A 15,730-nucleotide genomic window follows, 5' to 3' on the forward strand; every position below is an offset into this window, starting at 1 on the left:
AAATTATAAAAAATAAATTTTAATATTTTATTAAAAATTATCTTTTTCCCGTAGAAAAAGTCGTAATTTATATTCATATTGAAATAAATTATATTTTGTAGATGCTTAGAGCATATGCATTTAGCTGTCCATGAATAGGACAAGTACACTCGTAAAATATAAAAAATAAAAAAGTTTACAATTACTTGCAGAGCCTATACTTTTCTGCCCTTCTTCTTCTCCACCCTACGCCAACCCTGTGAGTCGGAAGGGGGGACAATGATGGCCTGTGAGTATTCCTTCTGATCCATGGGTTCTTTTGTTGCCACTAACTTCCGGCTGTGGCATTTCCTGCTGCCGAACATGGTCCTCCATTTGTGGGTCTGGTGTTTTTTCTTCATGTGTGCCATTCTGATCCATATTTGTATCAGGTTCCTCTTGATTCACTTTATGCTCTGGCTGAATGTCCTCTTCTTTCGGCGGTTCTGTATTCTGCCACCCATTTGGCTTTTTTGGTTGTTTCTTGTTTCCTTTTGTATTCTTTCTGGCCAGTGGGCAAGAATTTTGTAGGTGTCCTGTTTGTCGGCAGCTGCGGCATCTGAATGCTGTGTTTTCATAGTCTAGGGGCTGTATCCACTCAGTGTTATTAAAGTTTAATGATATTTTATCAGGCAGCCCCTGACTCAAGTCCACTTCAACGCAAATTCTGGCAAATGTATAAATCCCTCTGCTATATCTGTCTTCATCAACTTTTAGGAATTTCCCCAAGGAATTCCCAATGGCATATATTACTATGGGATGCCAGAGATGTAATGGGAGGTTGTGAAGCCTCACCCAAACAGGCGTTGTTGAGATTTTCATAGTGTTTGGGTCGAATTCGGCAAACCAAGGGGTAACAAAGAGACCTGCACTACCCCAAAACCAAGGCCCCTCATTGATGATGCTGTCCCTTTCTTCCTCTGTGTGGAAGTTTACAATGAAAAAACCTTTTGAACATAGGTATATATTACATTCTGGTGTCCAGTGGGAATTTATCCATTGTTGTAAAGCATCAGATTTTGGCCAGAAACCATTAAATCTACATATTACAGCATGTTTTGTGAAGTCAGAGTGTAGTGCAGTTACCTCTGGTATAGTAACTTGGAGCATTGTATGTTCCAGTTTTTGTTCTACTATATGTGGCCCAGGTTGCTCTGGTGGTAACATTGGTTTGTCCTGCATTTTTCCTTTCCCCTTTACTGCATCACGAAAGGAGCCTGGAGTCTTTGAGCCAGATCCGTTGCAGCCTCCACGCAGTCTTAGGTTAAGGTATATGGTTGTATCCTGACAGATCCCATATTCCTGTAGAGTAAGATGGTCCTGTAAGCTACGACCTGCACATATCAGGTTCTGGTGTCTTGTGGGTATTCCAGATTGGTTTTGTATTCTGTTTTTTAGCTCTTGTATGGTTGAATTCTTGCTAAGTCGCATGCAACAGTGGCTGCCCCCTGTTTGTTTGATGAAGATCTGGATCCAATCTTTACCCTGGCAGAAATTTTCGGCCTCTTTGTGGCTGAGCTTCGGTAGTTTGAATGTTTTCTGGAAAGAAGAACTTGCTCCCCTGTTTTTTTTATTTTTTTGTGCATCCCATGGGGTTTCCAGATCTGGCTTATACAAGTCTCTTGGCAATGGCTCCCAGGCAGAGCCCCATGGTATGTAGGTAATCAGATCTGCATCATATATAAACAGAACAACCTTCTGATATTCTATGAAAAGGGTTTTTCCTTCATACCTTAAATACCATCTGCGCTTTTCCATCACTGGAGGTTCTTTGTCGGATAGCCAGCCTCTGTTGGTTTTAGCGCTAGATCCGGTGGAGAAAATCTTATCTTCAGACTTCACGGTGTCAAAAACCTGGCGCATGTCCTTGGTGCCGCTCCTCACAATGAGCGCATCGCAGAGAGAGATCTTGGTACACGGCTCCTCGTGCGTGAGTTCGTTCGTGCAGTCCACGTTGGTCAAGGTCCGATGCACCTTCTGTCCTGCCTCCCCGAGCTCCTCTGCCACCAGAACAGTCGGCTTCGAGTCCACCTCAGTATCGGCCTGTGCACACTTCGAGTCCACCACGGTCTCGGCTCGCGCGCAACACAGATCTCGGCTGCTCTCGCGGCGGACCGCCTTCGATGACTGCTCTCGTAGTCGGCTTCCCAGAAATGAAGATGATCTGGACGTTGACAAGCGAGAACGCTGTTTGGGGAAATGGGTTCTTGGGAGAAAGACGGTGGCGGGTGGGATTCGAGCCGTGAACGGCCCCACGGATATGGAACGAATGGGATCGGTGTAAAATGCCTGGTACTGTTGCTGTTGGGATTTGCAATTCAGCATGGCCGCTTCCATGTTTCGAACTTTAGACCTCTCGGCTCTCCCACCCTAGAATGTGATTTTATTAAAAATAATCATATAAGTAATAAAATATTATTCATATTATAATACAAATCTTTTTATTTATAACCATAATTATATGTCAATTTTTAATATTATTTTAATTTAAATATATAGATTAATAAAAAACCTTTAATAAATAAAATAAAATACTTATTAAAGTTTCGTACACTATTCCAATTTTAAAACATATAATTTTTATAACTAAATACCATTTTAAAATATTCATTAAATACAAAGATCATTTACAAACATCACCGTATCAAATCATAATTACTTTGAGATTGATTAAAATCTCTGTAAATAAATTTAAATCTCACTGCCTTTCTGATGTTTAGATTTTTTTTATTATTATTTAAATAATAAAATAAAATAAATATGATTTTTAATTTATATAAATTTAAATAAGTGTAATATATAGTTTTGTTGTTAATATTTGTTTTTTTATATAAAAATAATTAATAATAAATAATCTACGTTGTAATGACCCCGTAAAATCTTGTAATGATAAAAGTTACCATGGTAGAAATTAGTGTGAACTACTAACTAATATTGTTAAAAGATATTATTTTTGGTTATTTATAAATGGAAGATATTTTGATAAATGCTGGCAGTCTCCTAAGGGAGGAGTTGGATAAAGAAACAGTTATGAAAACTGAAAAGGAAAACTAACCCTCAGCCAGGAAAAGTCCTGGGAGGGAAAGTATCCCGGTTCTGTTGGGACAGAGAGGGAGAGGAAAAATTCTGAGTGAAAGGAAAACAAAGGAAAAGGGTTACGTCTGGTGAGGACCAGATAACCTAGGCACTGAGGTGCTGGAGTCTTGCTGAGGGCTGCAGGCCTGCAGGACAGCTCGGGGGGAGAATCCAGTGAATTAATGGATCTCATGGCTGGGTGGATAAGAGCAATCATATGACTACAGGTGAACATCTGGAGCATTAACTTCTGTAGCTGGCGAACCAGGTACGAATTAATCACCAGATTTAGTCTTTTCCTTAATCTATGTATTAGAAAATTAGAAGGAAATGAAAACCAGTTCTCTGTTGCTTATAAAAGTAAAAGTAAGGTTACTGTCAATAATCAGTGCTAAGAATATGCTAGTGCTAGTTATTAAGCAAGGAAACAGAGACTGTCCACTGTAAACATTACAGGTAAATATAGGAAAACTGATACATGTTATAAGTACTGGAATGGTGCTTACAGTCTATCTGATATAGACATTATCTGATATAAATATAGACATTATCTGATATAAATATAGACATTGCGAGGTAGGCATATGTAAATCGATGTTTATTAACAGGATAGAAATGAATGCACGCATCTGCATAGCAACTGTGAATATGTTATAAACATAGGAAACTAAAGCAGTTCTAGAAATAGTACTGTGTGAATGGAAATGCATAAAATAAGTGCATATCAAGTTGTGTAACAGCGGAAGAACTCTCTGCACCACAATAGCCGGGGACTATCCGGGAAAACAAATGAATCTGGGTGATTCTAAAAATCCATAATAAGAAACTAAAATAACCCTGTTGTCATAATGTATAATGAAGCGGTAACCGAGGAGTTAATCCTCTCAATACCCAGAATACACTTTACATTTATTCGAAACAGAAGTTATATTAACACAAAGTCTATCAGCATAAACCTGAAACGGAGGTTGCGTTAATATAAATATTATAAGCATAATCGGAAACAGAGGTTATATTCACAGAAAGAATATAGCATAAACTTGGAAACAGGGGTTTCCTTTCTGATGAAGAAATACGTTAAGCTCGAAACCATGAATATTTACATAAGTTTGAACAGTAAATACATGCCATTGCAGAAGGAATTATTAACTGTATGCCATAACCTAGATGCATGTGCTCAGAGTATGGGTCGATACCAATATCCATAAGGTAGCATGATGCTTCCGGATAAAAGAACTCCCGCAGTAGAGACACAACCATACGGCCATTGTCCTAGGGACAAGACTCTTGAATATTACAGGACTGTTCAATAAACCCTAAACAAACATTGGTAAACAGTGAATTTCTTCGAGCTCAAATATGACTGTGGTACGATGCAATACGCATAGCAAAATACACAGGAAAGATTCCAAGAACTGTAAGTGAATTAATGAGCATATAGTATTCCATGGACGAACAGATGACTCTATATTAACCGAAACCTTATGAATATCGGCTGTGTATTAAACAAAAATCCAGAGCGACCATGTTCGCATAAAATTACAGACATCAGTTTAAAATCCAGTATTATGAGGAGATAGTCAGAATGTCAGCCTATGGACCGTAAATCGAAGGGTTCCTGCCATGAGATAGTGACCCTTAGCATGTAAATACAATCAGGACTTGGCGTGACACCAAACATCTAGTAACATAGGAATAAAGACCTTGAGAACGCTGGTACCGGCATGGAAGGGCCGACCACATTCGAACCAGGGTTTGCTGGAAATATAACCCTGAAGCATTAAGGAAAACCTTGGTAAGGGATTCCTTCATCTCTTAGAACCGATTCCATACAGCACTCACAAAATATCTTTCACCCTTCAACCCGAAAATCAGTTCATGCTTAAACAGCGATGGGTAAATACCTGGAGAAGCCACGATAGTCTACCATTGTTGAATGGCTATGGTATCGTAGCAAACCCTCGACGCAGTGGAACCAGTCCCTGGCACAGTGAAAGCAGGGGATTAGTTCAATACACTATACACATGAAATAATATGACCGCAGAACACCATGAAGACTCTATTTATAACCTCAAAACAATCACAGAAGAGTAATACAGTCGGCGGTCTTGGTATAGGGTTTAACATTACCTGAAGGAAGTGTCGCAGAGCCGGTAGCTGCAGCAAAAGGGCCACCGCCGAGCTGAACAGACTCCACCATGCGGAGAAATGTGCAAATGGCAGCGGAAAAATAGCTCAGCGGCTTATAAACCATCAGTAAACCCTTAGTTGAATCCGGACCCTTGGATCTCCTCTTACCATCCTCACCGTCCATCAACTGGCGCGTAAACCCTAGCACATTATCCCAAGTTTCACGTGGCCTCAGCACGGTAGGTCTGCCACCTGGAGCGGGTAGGTAAGGTAAGAGAGGCTCCGTGCATGGGCTGGCACCGATGACGGGAGTTGACACTAATATAACCAAATGTGTTAAGGTTGCCATATGGACCATAAACCGTATAAGAGGGAGAGCACTTACAGTCAACAACACCCGTGAACATTTAACACAATGCACGTCTTTATACATATATAGGATTAAACCATATGTATGAATGATAAAGTAGTTGGGACCAGGAAGTGATTTAATTTTTTTTTTATATACGTTGGTAGATCGTGACAATGTGGTATCAGAGCCGAGGTTTCAAATCTGTGGCCTCTGGAGCAGTACTTCCAGCTGCATGAGATTTATTTTATAATATATGTATGAGAAAGAATTAAATTCAGCTAATTGGTTTCTGTCTATTAATTAGGAACTAAAACAGAGACAGCAAGACAATAACAGTCACTAGTGAAGATGGAGGGAATGCAGGGAGCAGATGGCGTTCCTCGGGAAAATCCAGAACTGTGGATACAGCTAGGTGCAGAGACGCGCAGTACCAATTTAGCAATACTGCAAACTGTTCAAGAATTGAAAGATGAAATGGCGCGTCTGCGAGAAGACAACGCGCGACTGACAGTGGAACAAGAGAGAATATTAAAGAGCCTATCAGAAAGACAAAACCCACCCTTAGCCAATCCTAGTGCAGAACAGCAAAGGGCAACTGAAGAGCGGAATTACGCACCTGAATTCTCAGAGGAAAAGGAAGATCATTCCGACAATGTAGTGGAACAGCAGACGCCAAAGAGACAGAGAATGGAGTTACAAGGAGAATTCCGGAAAATTAAGCCTCCACATTTTGACGGAGAGCAGGAGGAAGCTGCAGAGGCTTGGTTAATTAACATTAACAAGTACTTCCAGTTATATGAATATGACCCAAATTTGAAGGCGCGGCTGGCCATCTTCCAGCTACAAGGCAAGGCAACCCTGTGGTGGGAGGAAATCAAAATTGTAAAAGGAGTAAGCGAGCAGAACATAACTTGGGAAAAGTTCCAGAAGTACTTCAAGATGAGATATCTAACTGAACGTTTCTACGATGAGAAGGCACGGGAGTTCCATGATTTGCGACTGGGACAACAATCCATGGACGAGTTCATCAACCGCTTTACCTCCTTGCTTCGCTATGTACCATATATCAAGGAGGAGAAGGCCAAGGTGCAGAGGTTTGTAAGCAGTTTACCAGCCTATATAAGAGAACGTATTGAGTTCGATAATCCCAGGACAATGGACGAGGCGATTCGTAAGGCAAGAATTTGTTATCAGCAAAACAAGCAGAAAGGAGACACTTCAAATAAAAGGTGGAATGATAGAAAAAGCAACAGAATTGCTGGTAACAGCAAGGGAAGTCGTGGTAATAGCAGCAAGATTGCTGGTAAAGGACAGATGGGCAGAAATATAGCCAAGAGTACCTTTCGGACTAAACCCAGTGAGAGCAGAATTGGTGAACCACCTGCCAGATCAGACCTTGAAGGAGGGGCCAGACCTCCAGTCCAATGCTGGGGTTGTGGAGGCCCCCACTATGTAAAGAATTGCCCTCAGCGTAAGGGAGGGGATCAGATATCTCAGATCCAAGAAGCATCGACCGTTGGAGAAGTGGCGCGCAGCATGCCAAGAATTAACGCGGCACTGGAGGACCGTCAAGCGGAATACCAGCCAAGCATGGTAGAATTTGAAGGTAAAATTTCCAATCTCTCCATAACTGTTCTTATTGACCCAGGGGCTACCTTAAGTTATATTAGTCCAAAAGTAGTTGAACATTGTAAACTATCTTCCGAAAAATTCAAAAACCCATGGCTGGTACAGCTAGCCACAGGAGCTAAAAGAAGAGTTTTGGCCAAAATAAATAACTGTCCTTTTAGCATAGCTGGACAGTCAATGACAGCAAACTTGAATGTGCTTCCTTTGGGGTCCTATGACATTCTGATTGGTATGGATTGGTTGGAAAAGCATTGGTCGTTGGTGAACTGCAAAACCAAAACCATTTATTACAAGGATGACGTAGGACAGCAGCAAGAATTACAAGGGATTAAACACCCTGTACAAATCCGGCCTATCACTGCCTCCCAGCTGGCTAAATGCCTCAGGAAAAAGTGCCAGATTTATGCTATTCAAGTTGGGTATGCAGACCAGAAAAACAAAACAGCTGCAGTGGACAATATTCCGGTAGTGCAAGAATTTATGGATGTATTTCCTGAAGAAGTACCAGGATTACCCCCGAAACGGGATATAGATTTCACAATAGAGTTGATACCAGGAGCAGCACCGGTGTCACGAGCACCGTACCGGATGAGTGTACCTGAATTGACAGAATTGAAAATGCAACTACAAGAGCTGCTGGAAAAGAATTATATTCGCCCCAGCGTGTCACCGTGGGGAGCTCCGGTGCTATTTGTCAAAAAGAAAGATGGGACCCTCCGTATGTGTATAGACTATCGTCAGCTGAACAAGCTCACGGTTAAGAACAAGTACCCCTTGCCTCGGATTGACGAACTCTTCGATCAAGTGAAGGGAGCAACAGTGTTTTCTAAGATCGATCTGCGATCTGGTTATCATCAAATCCGAATTAAAGAAGAAGACATTGCCAAAACTGCCTTCAGGACACGCTATGGACACTACGAATTTGTAGTGCTACCTTTCGGTTTGACCAATGCACCTGCTACCTTTATGTGTATGATGAACAACGTGTTTCACAGGTTTCTGGACAAGTTTGTACTGATATTCATCGACGACATTTTGATATATTCTCGTTCCCAGCAGGAACACGAGGAGCACCTGAGGTTGGTGTTACAAACTCTTCGAGAACATCAGCTATACGCTAAGTTCAGCAAATGCGATTTCTTCAAGGAGGAAATTCAATATTTGGGCCACGTGATTACTAAAGAAGGAATTGCAGTCGACCCTGAGAAGATAAAATCTATTATGGAGTGGCCCATACCCAAAGACGTTGCTGATATCAGATCCTTTATGGGGTTAGCCGGCTATTACCGGAGGTTTGTGGAAGGCTTTTCTAGGATAGCCTATCCTATTACTTCATTGCAGAAAAAAGGGAAGGCATTTAGGTGGACACCAGAATGTCAGCAGAGCTTTGACCGCTTGAAACACTTACTCACCACTGCACCCATCCTGAGGATAGCTGATCCTAATAAGGATTACGTGGTGTGCACCGATGCAAGCAAGGAAGGTGTGGGAGGAGTATTGATGCAGGAAGGAAAAGTAATAGCGTATGAATCAAGGAAACTGAAAGAGCATGAGCAGAGATACTATGCTTACGATTTAGAATTAACTGCTGTTATTCATGCGCTGAAAATGTGGCGACATTACCTCCTTGGGAGGAAGTTTCTGTTGTTAACAGATCATCACAGTTTGACGCATTACTTCAGCCAACCTACCTTGAATGCGAGACAGGGCCGTTGGGCAGATTTTCTAAGTGGGTTTGACTTTGAAATAAAGCATTTAAAGGGCAAAGAAAACCGGGTGGCAGATGCATTAAGTCGAAAGGTTCATTGTTTATATGAACTTTCAATCAGCAAGTGGCGGAGTTCGCTGGTTGAACAGATAAAAGCAGCAGCAAGTCATGATTCTGAATACCAGCACTTAAAACAGCAAGTACAACAATCTGTTAATGAAAGATTACAGCAAGGCTATACACTAGATAGTGCGGGAATGCTGTGTTTTAATAAGAAATTGTATGTACCTGATTCAAATGACCTTAAGAGGTTGATTCTAGATGAGTTCCACATCAGCCACTACACTGGCCACCCAGGGTACCAAAAGATGGTCACGGCGCTCAAGAAAGAGTATTACTGGCCAGGAATGAAGAAACAGGTAGTTGAGTACTTGGCGCGGTGTTTGGAATGCCAGCAAATTAAGGCTGAACATCAACATCCAGCAGGACTGTTACAGCCTTTGCCTATTCCGGAATGGAAATGGGAAACCATTTCCATGGATTTCGTAACCGGGTTGCCACGAACAAAGAAGGGCAACGATTCTATCATGGTAGTGGTTGATAAATTGAGTAAAGCAGCGCACTTTATACCTGTGCAGTCCACTTTCAGGGCAGTACAAATTGCTCATCTCTTTATGCAAAATGTGTTCCGGTTGCATGGGTTGCCAAAGGTAATTATATCAGACCGTGATGTGAAATTCACTTCCACCTTCTGGAGAACATTGTTTGCTGAGTTGGGTACTCAGTTGAACTTTAGCACGGCCTATCACCCGCAGACCGATGGTCAAACTGAGCGAGTTAATCAGGTATTGGAAGACATGTTGAGGGCGAATGTGATGCTAAAACCAAGTCAATGGGAAGAGTATTTGCATCTGGTCGAATTTGCTTACAACAATGGGTATCACACCTCAACCCAGCTAAGTCCCTTTGAGGTCCTGTATGGGCGAAAGTGCCGCACACCCTCAAGTTGGGGTGGACCTGAGGACAAGCTGAGTTTGGGGCCGGAAATGCTTAAAGACATGGAAGATATGGTGAAAAGAGTGCGTGCAAACTTAAAGGCTGCACAAGACAGACAGAAAAGCTTCGCGGACAGGAAAAGAAGATTCACAGAGTATAAGGTTGGTGACCATGTGTTTGTGAGGATTCAACCCAGAAGGAGCACACTGCAATGGAGTGGGTGCGCCAAGCTGGCCCCTCGATACTTTGGACCTTTTCAGATCTTGGCTAGAGTGGGGCCAGTGGCCTACCAGCTTGCCTTGCCAAGCCATATTAGAATTCACAACGTGTTTCACGTCTCTGTCCTAAAGAAATATGTATATGATCCCAAACATGTGATCCAATGGCAAGATGTTCGGGTAAGAATTAACCTCGTTGATTATATGTGTCAATATACTTAATGGAGGACTGATTAAGGATATTGATTGTCTGCAGGTCGAACCGGAAGGCGAGGTTCTGGTCGAACCACAGAGCATTCTCGACCGGAGAGAAGTGCGGCTGCGGAAACGGGTTATTACCCAAATTAAAGTGCTGTGGCAGCACTACGGGCCAGAGGAGGCCACTTGGGAAGACGAGGAGCTTATAAGGAGAGTGTACCCGGACTTATTTAATGGGAATAGACATCGGGACGATGTCCAATCCCAGGGGGGGAAGATGTAATGACCCCGTAAAATCTTGTAATGATAAAAGTTACCATGGTAGAAATTAGTGTGAACTACTAACTAATATTGTTAAAAGATATTATTTTTGGTTATTTATAAATGGAAGATATTTTGATAAATGCTGGCAGTCTCCTAAGGGAGGAGTTGGATAAAGAAACAGTTGTGAAAACTGAAAAGGAAAACTAACCCTCAGCCAGGAAAAGTCATGGGAGGGAAAGTATCCCGGTTCTGTTAGGACAGAGAGGGAGAGGAAAAAAAATTCCGAGTGAAAGGAAAACAAAGGAAAAGGGTTACGTCTGGTGAGGACCAGATAACCTAGGCACTGAGGTGCTGGAGTCTTGCTGAGGGCTGCAGGCCTGCAGGACAGCTCGAGGGGAGAATCTAGTGAATTAATGGATCTCATGGCTGGGTGGATAAGAGCAATCATATGACTACAGGTGAACATCTGGAGCATTAACTTCTGTAGTTGGCGAACCAGGTACGAATTAATCACCAGATTTAGTCTTTTCCTTAAACTATGTATTAGAAAATTAGAAGGAAATGAAAACCAATTCTCTGTTGCTTATAAAAGTAAAAGTAAGGTTACTGTCAATAATCAGTGCTAAGAATATGCTAGTGCTAGTTATTAAGCAAGGAAACAGAGACTGTCCACTGTAAACATTACAGGTAAATATAGGAAAACTGATACATGTTATAAGTACTGGAATGGTGCTTACAGTCTATCTGATATAGACATTATCTGATATAAATATAGACATTGCGAGGTAGGCATATGTAAATCGATGTTTATTAACAGGATAGAAATGAATGCACGCATCTGCATAGCAACTGTGAATATGTTATAAACATAGGAAACTAAAGCAGTTCTAGAAATAGTACTGTGTGAATGGAAATGCATAAAATAAGTGCATATCAAGTTGTGTAACAGCGGAAGAACTCTCTGCACCACGATAGCCGGGGACTATCCGGGAAAACAAATGAATCTGGGCGATTCTAAAATATCCATAATAAGAAACTAAAATAACCCTGTTGTCATAATGTATAACGAAGCGGTAACCGAGGAGTTAATCCTCTCAATACCCAGAATACACTTTACATTTATTCGAAACAGAAGTTATATTAACACAAAGTCTATCAGCATAAACCTGGAACAGAGGTTGTATCAAAACAAGGTCTGTAAACATAAACCTGAAACGGAGGTTGCGTTAATATAAATATTATAAGCATAATCGGAAACAGAGGTTATATTCACAGAAAGAATATAGCATAAACTTGGAAACAGGGGTTTCCTTTCTGATGAAGAAATACGTTAAGCTCGAAACCATGAATATTTACATAAGTTTGAACAGTAAATACATGCCATTGCAGAAGGAATTATTAACTGTATGCCATAACCTATATGCATGTGCTCAGAGTATGGGTCGATACCAATATCCATAAGGTAGCATGATGCTTTCGGATAAAAGAATTCCCGCATTAGAGACACAACCATACGGCCATTGTCCTAGGGACAAGACTCTTGAATATTACAGGACTGTTCAATAAACCCTAAACAAACATTGGTAAACAGTGAATTTCTTCGAGCTCAAATATGACTGTGGTACGATGCAATACGCATAGCAAAATACACAGGAAAGATTCCAAGAACTGTAAGTGAATTAATGAGCATATAGTATTCCATGGACGAACAGATGACTCTATATTAACCGAAACCTTATGAATATTGGCTGTGTATTAAACAAAAATCCAGAGCGACCATGTTCGCATAAAATTACAGACATCAGTTTAAAATCCAGTATTATGAGGAGATAGTCAGAATGTCAGCCTATGGACCGTAAATCGAAGGGTTCCTGCCATGAGATAGTGACCCTTAGCATGTAAATACAATCAGGACTTGGCGTGACACCAAACATCTAATAAAATAGGAATAAAGACCTTGAGAACGCTGGTACCAGCATGGAAGGGACGACCACATTCGAACCAGGGTTTGCCGGAAATATAACCCTGAAGCATTAAGGAAAACCTTGGTAAGGGATTCCTTCATCTCTTAGAACCGATTCCATACAGCACTCACAAAATATCTTTCACCCTTCAACCCGAAAATCAGTTCATGCTTAAACAGCGATGGGTAAATACCTGGAGAAGCCACGGTAGTCTACCATTGTTGAATGGCTACGGTATCGTAGCAAACCCTCGACGCAGTGGAACCAGTCCCTAGCACAGTGAAAGCAGGGGATTAGTTCAATACACTATACACATGAAATAATATGACCGCAGAACACCATGAAGACTCTATTTATAACCTCAAAACAATCACAGAAGAGTAATACAGTCGGCGGTCTTGGTATAGGGTTTAACATTACCTGAAGGAAGTGTCGCAGAGCCGGTAGCTGCAGCAAAAGGGCCACCGCCGAGCTGAACAGACTCCACCATGCGGAGAAATGTGCAAATGGCAGCGGAAAAATAGCTCAGCGGCTTATAAACCATCAGTAAACCCTTAGTTGAATCCGGACCCTTGGATCTCCTTTTACCATCCTCACCGTCCATCAACTGGCGCGTAAACCCTAGCACATTATCCCAAGTTTCACGTGGCCTCAGCACGGTAGGTCTGCCACTTGGAGCGGGTAGGTAAGGTAAGAGAGGCTCCGTGCATGGGCTGGCACCGATGACGGGAGTTGACACTAATATAACCAAATGTGTTAAGGTTGCCATATGGACCATAAACCATATAAGAGGGAGAGCACTTACAGTCAACAACACCCGTGAACATTTAACACAATGCACATCTTTATACATATATAGGATTAAACCATATGTATGAATGATAAAGTAGTTGGGACCAGGAAGTGATTTAATTTTTTTTTTATATACGTTGGTAGATCGTGACATACGTAGTATAACATAAAATTATTATATTAAAAAAAATGCAACATTTAATTAATTAAAATAGTCACTAATATATTTATGGGGTAGAATAGATAATAATAAGATGTTTTATTAAGGATAAAAATTTACTTATGTTAAGTTACTATTAATTTAATTATTACTAAAAATGATTTTAAATTAACAATAATAATAAGTCCATGTTAGATTTTTATTATCAAATAAATATGGTATTTATTATTTTGAATTAATTTAGATGTTGAGATTAAATGGTAAGCGGTATTTATTAATTAGCATTCTAAGTTAATTTTATATATTTTAATGTTGAGATTGTTTAATGGAAGTTAAAGGTATAGTGAAAGATGCCAGACATAAATAAAATATTATAGTTAAAGTATTTTTATTTTATTGCTCAAATTCAATGAAAACAGATTTATTTATTTATTTTTATGTTTACCAAAATGACACACATATATATATATAGATATTAAATTTCTCGAAGTGCAAACTTTATTTAAAGTAAAACTTGTCTATTTGGCACTAAATGGATGTAAGCTTAAAATAGATTTATGTTTATTACAAAATAAATAAACTATTAGTCATCTTATTATTATTAAAAAAATTATTAAAATAAATCTAGTTAAATATTGTGTTAAAAAATACCACTACATTATCTCTTTATACAAAACAATGTGACAAGTGTAACTTTAATTTAAATAATATTTTATGAATCACAACTTATGTTCAATTATTTATTAATTATTTATTAAAATGACCACCTACATGCTTATGGGGTAGAATAGATAATAGCAAGGTGTTCTATTAAGAGATAAAAATCCAATCATGTTATAAGTTTTTTCTTAATTATAAAGGTTACTATTAATTTAATTATTTCTAAAAATGATTTTAAATTCATGATAACAACAATAATAATAAGTTCAACCTAGATTTTCATTATCAAATAAATATGGTGCTTAGTATTTTGAATTAATTTTTATGTTGAGATTGAATAATAAAAATTAAAGTGTGAAAGCATAAAATCTTTTGAATTTTGGTAACCGGTATTTATTAATTAGCATTGTAAGTTAATCTTATATATTTTAATGTTGAGATCCTCTCATGGAAGTTAAAATGAGATCAAACTGGGTTTTGACTATGAAAAGAATATGTGATTAGTATCTCTAATCAACTTTGATGTTGAAATTGAATAATGAAAATTAAAGTGCAGTATAGTTAAAGTATTTTTACTTTATTGTTCAAACTCAATGAACCTAGAATTCTTTTTATGTTTACAAAGATGACACATAGTGTACACACATACACACACGCGCGCACACACACAAACACACACACACACATATATATATATATATCAAATCTTTTGAGGTGCAAACTTTATTTAAAGTGAAACGTGAAAAAACATTAAAAAAAAAATATCAAATCTTTTGAGGTGCAAACTTATATCAAATCTTTTAAGGTGCAAACTTTATTTTAAGTGAAACGTGGAAAAAGATCAAATCTTTTGAGATGTAAACTTTATTTAAAGTGAAACGTGAAAAAAGATTTGTACTTACCAGAAATTTAATACCTCTTTGACACTTAATAGATGTCAGATTAAGCACGATAGACATATACCAGAGAGAGCATGAAAGACATATAACAGAAAATTCCGACAAGATAGAAAAACTGTGAGGAGCAGCACTAATCCTGGGGCAAAGCACCCGAGATCAGGGAGATAATGGAGTTGAGAGGCAAGCTGAAACCCTGAAAAATACAACCGTTCCTCCATTTCCAGATATGCCAGCATGTCAGAATGAAAAGGGCGCGCCAGGTGGGGCTTTGAGAGGCCCACCACAAGAAAGCATCCTGTACAGATGAGAACGAACGGACAGGAAAACCAAAAATCAAGGAGAGCTCTGACCAGATTGCCGAGGAGGCAGCACATTGAAAGAACATGTGGAAATTTGATTCCGCAGCAACCAGGCAGAGATGGCATCTTCCAGGGCCGAGCCAGCCTTTGTTCTGGAGAACATCCCAGGAGAGATTCTTGTTGTGGAAGAGAAGCCAAGCAAAGAGGATGGATTTGAGAGGACAAGGGGCTTTCCATAGCTTGACAGGGAAGATGACGGGGGGAGGAGGGAGAGCAGAAGAGAGGGCAGAGTAGATGCATCGGACAGTGATGGGATGGATGGAGGATTTTGGGGACCAGGTTAATTCATCCCTGTTGCCTAGTTGGA

At 39.8% G+C, this 15,730-nt stretch overlaps 1 protein-coding gene and 1 long non-coding RNA gene across 2 annotated transcripts; both read right to left on the minus strand.

Annotated features, from left to right (window-relative positions):
- Nucleotides 1-4,497: 4,497 nt before the first annotated feature.
- LOC149215877 (uncharacterized) lies at nt 4,498-6,415 on the minus strand. Its single transcript, XM_089391108.1, has 3 exons — nt 5,225-6,415; nt 4,998-5,075; nt 4,498-4,865 (listed from the first exon to the last, which is right to left on the minus strand). The coding sequence occupies exons 1-2, from the start codon at nt 5,655-5,657 to the stop codon at nt 5,017-5,019; spliced, it is 492 nt and encodes a 163-aa protein (XP_089247234.1). The 5' UTR covers nt 5,658-6,415; the 3' UTR covers nt 4,498-4,865; nt 4,998-5,016.
- Nucleotides 6,416-12,264: 5,849 nt separating this feature from the next.
- Nucleotides 12,265-13,115, minus strand: LOC149215878 (uncharacterized). The gene is made up of 3 exons (XR_016250505.1): nt 12,974-13,115; nt 12,747-12,824; nt 12,265-12,614 (listed from the first exon to the last, which is right to left on the minus strand). It is a non-coding gene; the product is annotated as an uncharacterized LOC149215878 (long non-coding RNA).
- Between the last annotated feature and the right edge of the window lie 2,615 nt (nt 13,116-15,730).

The sequence above is a fragment of the Pinus tabuliformis genome, chromosome 1_1 (assembly GCF_031772625.1).
Source record: "Pinus tabuliformis cultivar Carrire ecotype Pingquan chromosome 1_1, CPIR1, whole genome shotgun sequence".
In the NCBI taxonomy this organism is placed as follows: Eukaryota; Viridiplantae; Streptophyta; class Pinopsida; order Pinales; family Pinaceae; genus Pinus; species Pinus tabuliformis.

Excerpts from the sequence above, each read along its gene's own strand:
- LOC149215877 (XM_089391108.1), bottom strand. The coding sequence starts at position 5,657 with ATGTATAAAGACGTGCATTGTGTTAAATGTTCACGGGTGTTGTTGACT. Across the intron at positions 5,076-5,224 it reads CTCTGCGACACTTCCTTCAG|GGACTGGTTCCACTGCGTCG; the intron begins GTAATGTTAAAC and ends TCACTGTGCCAG.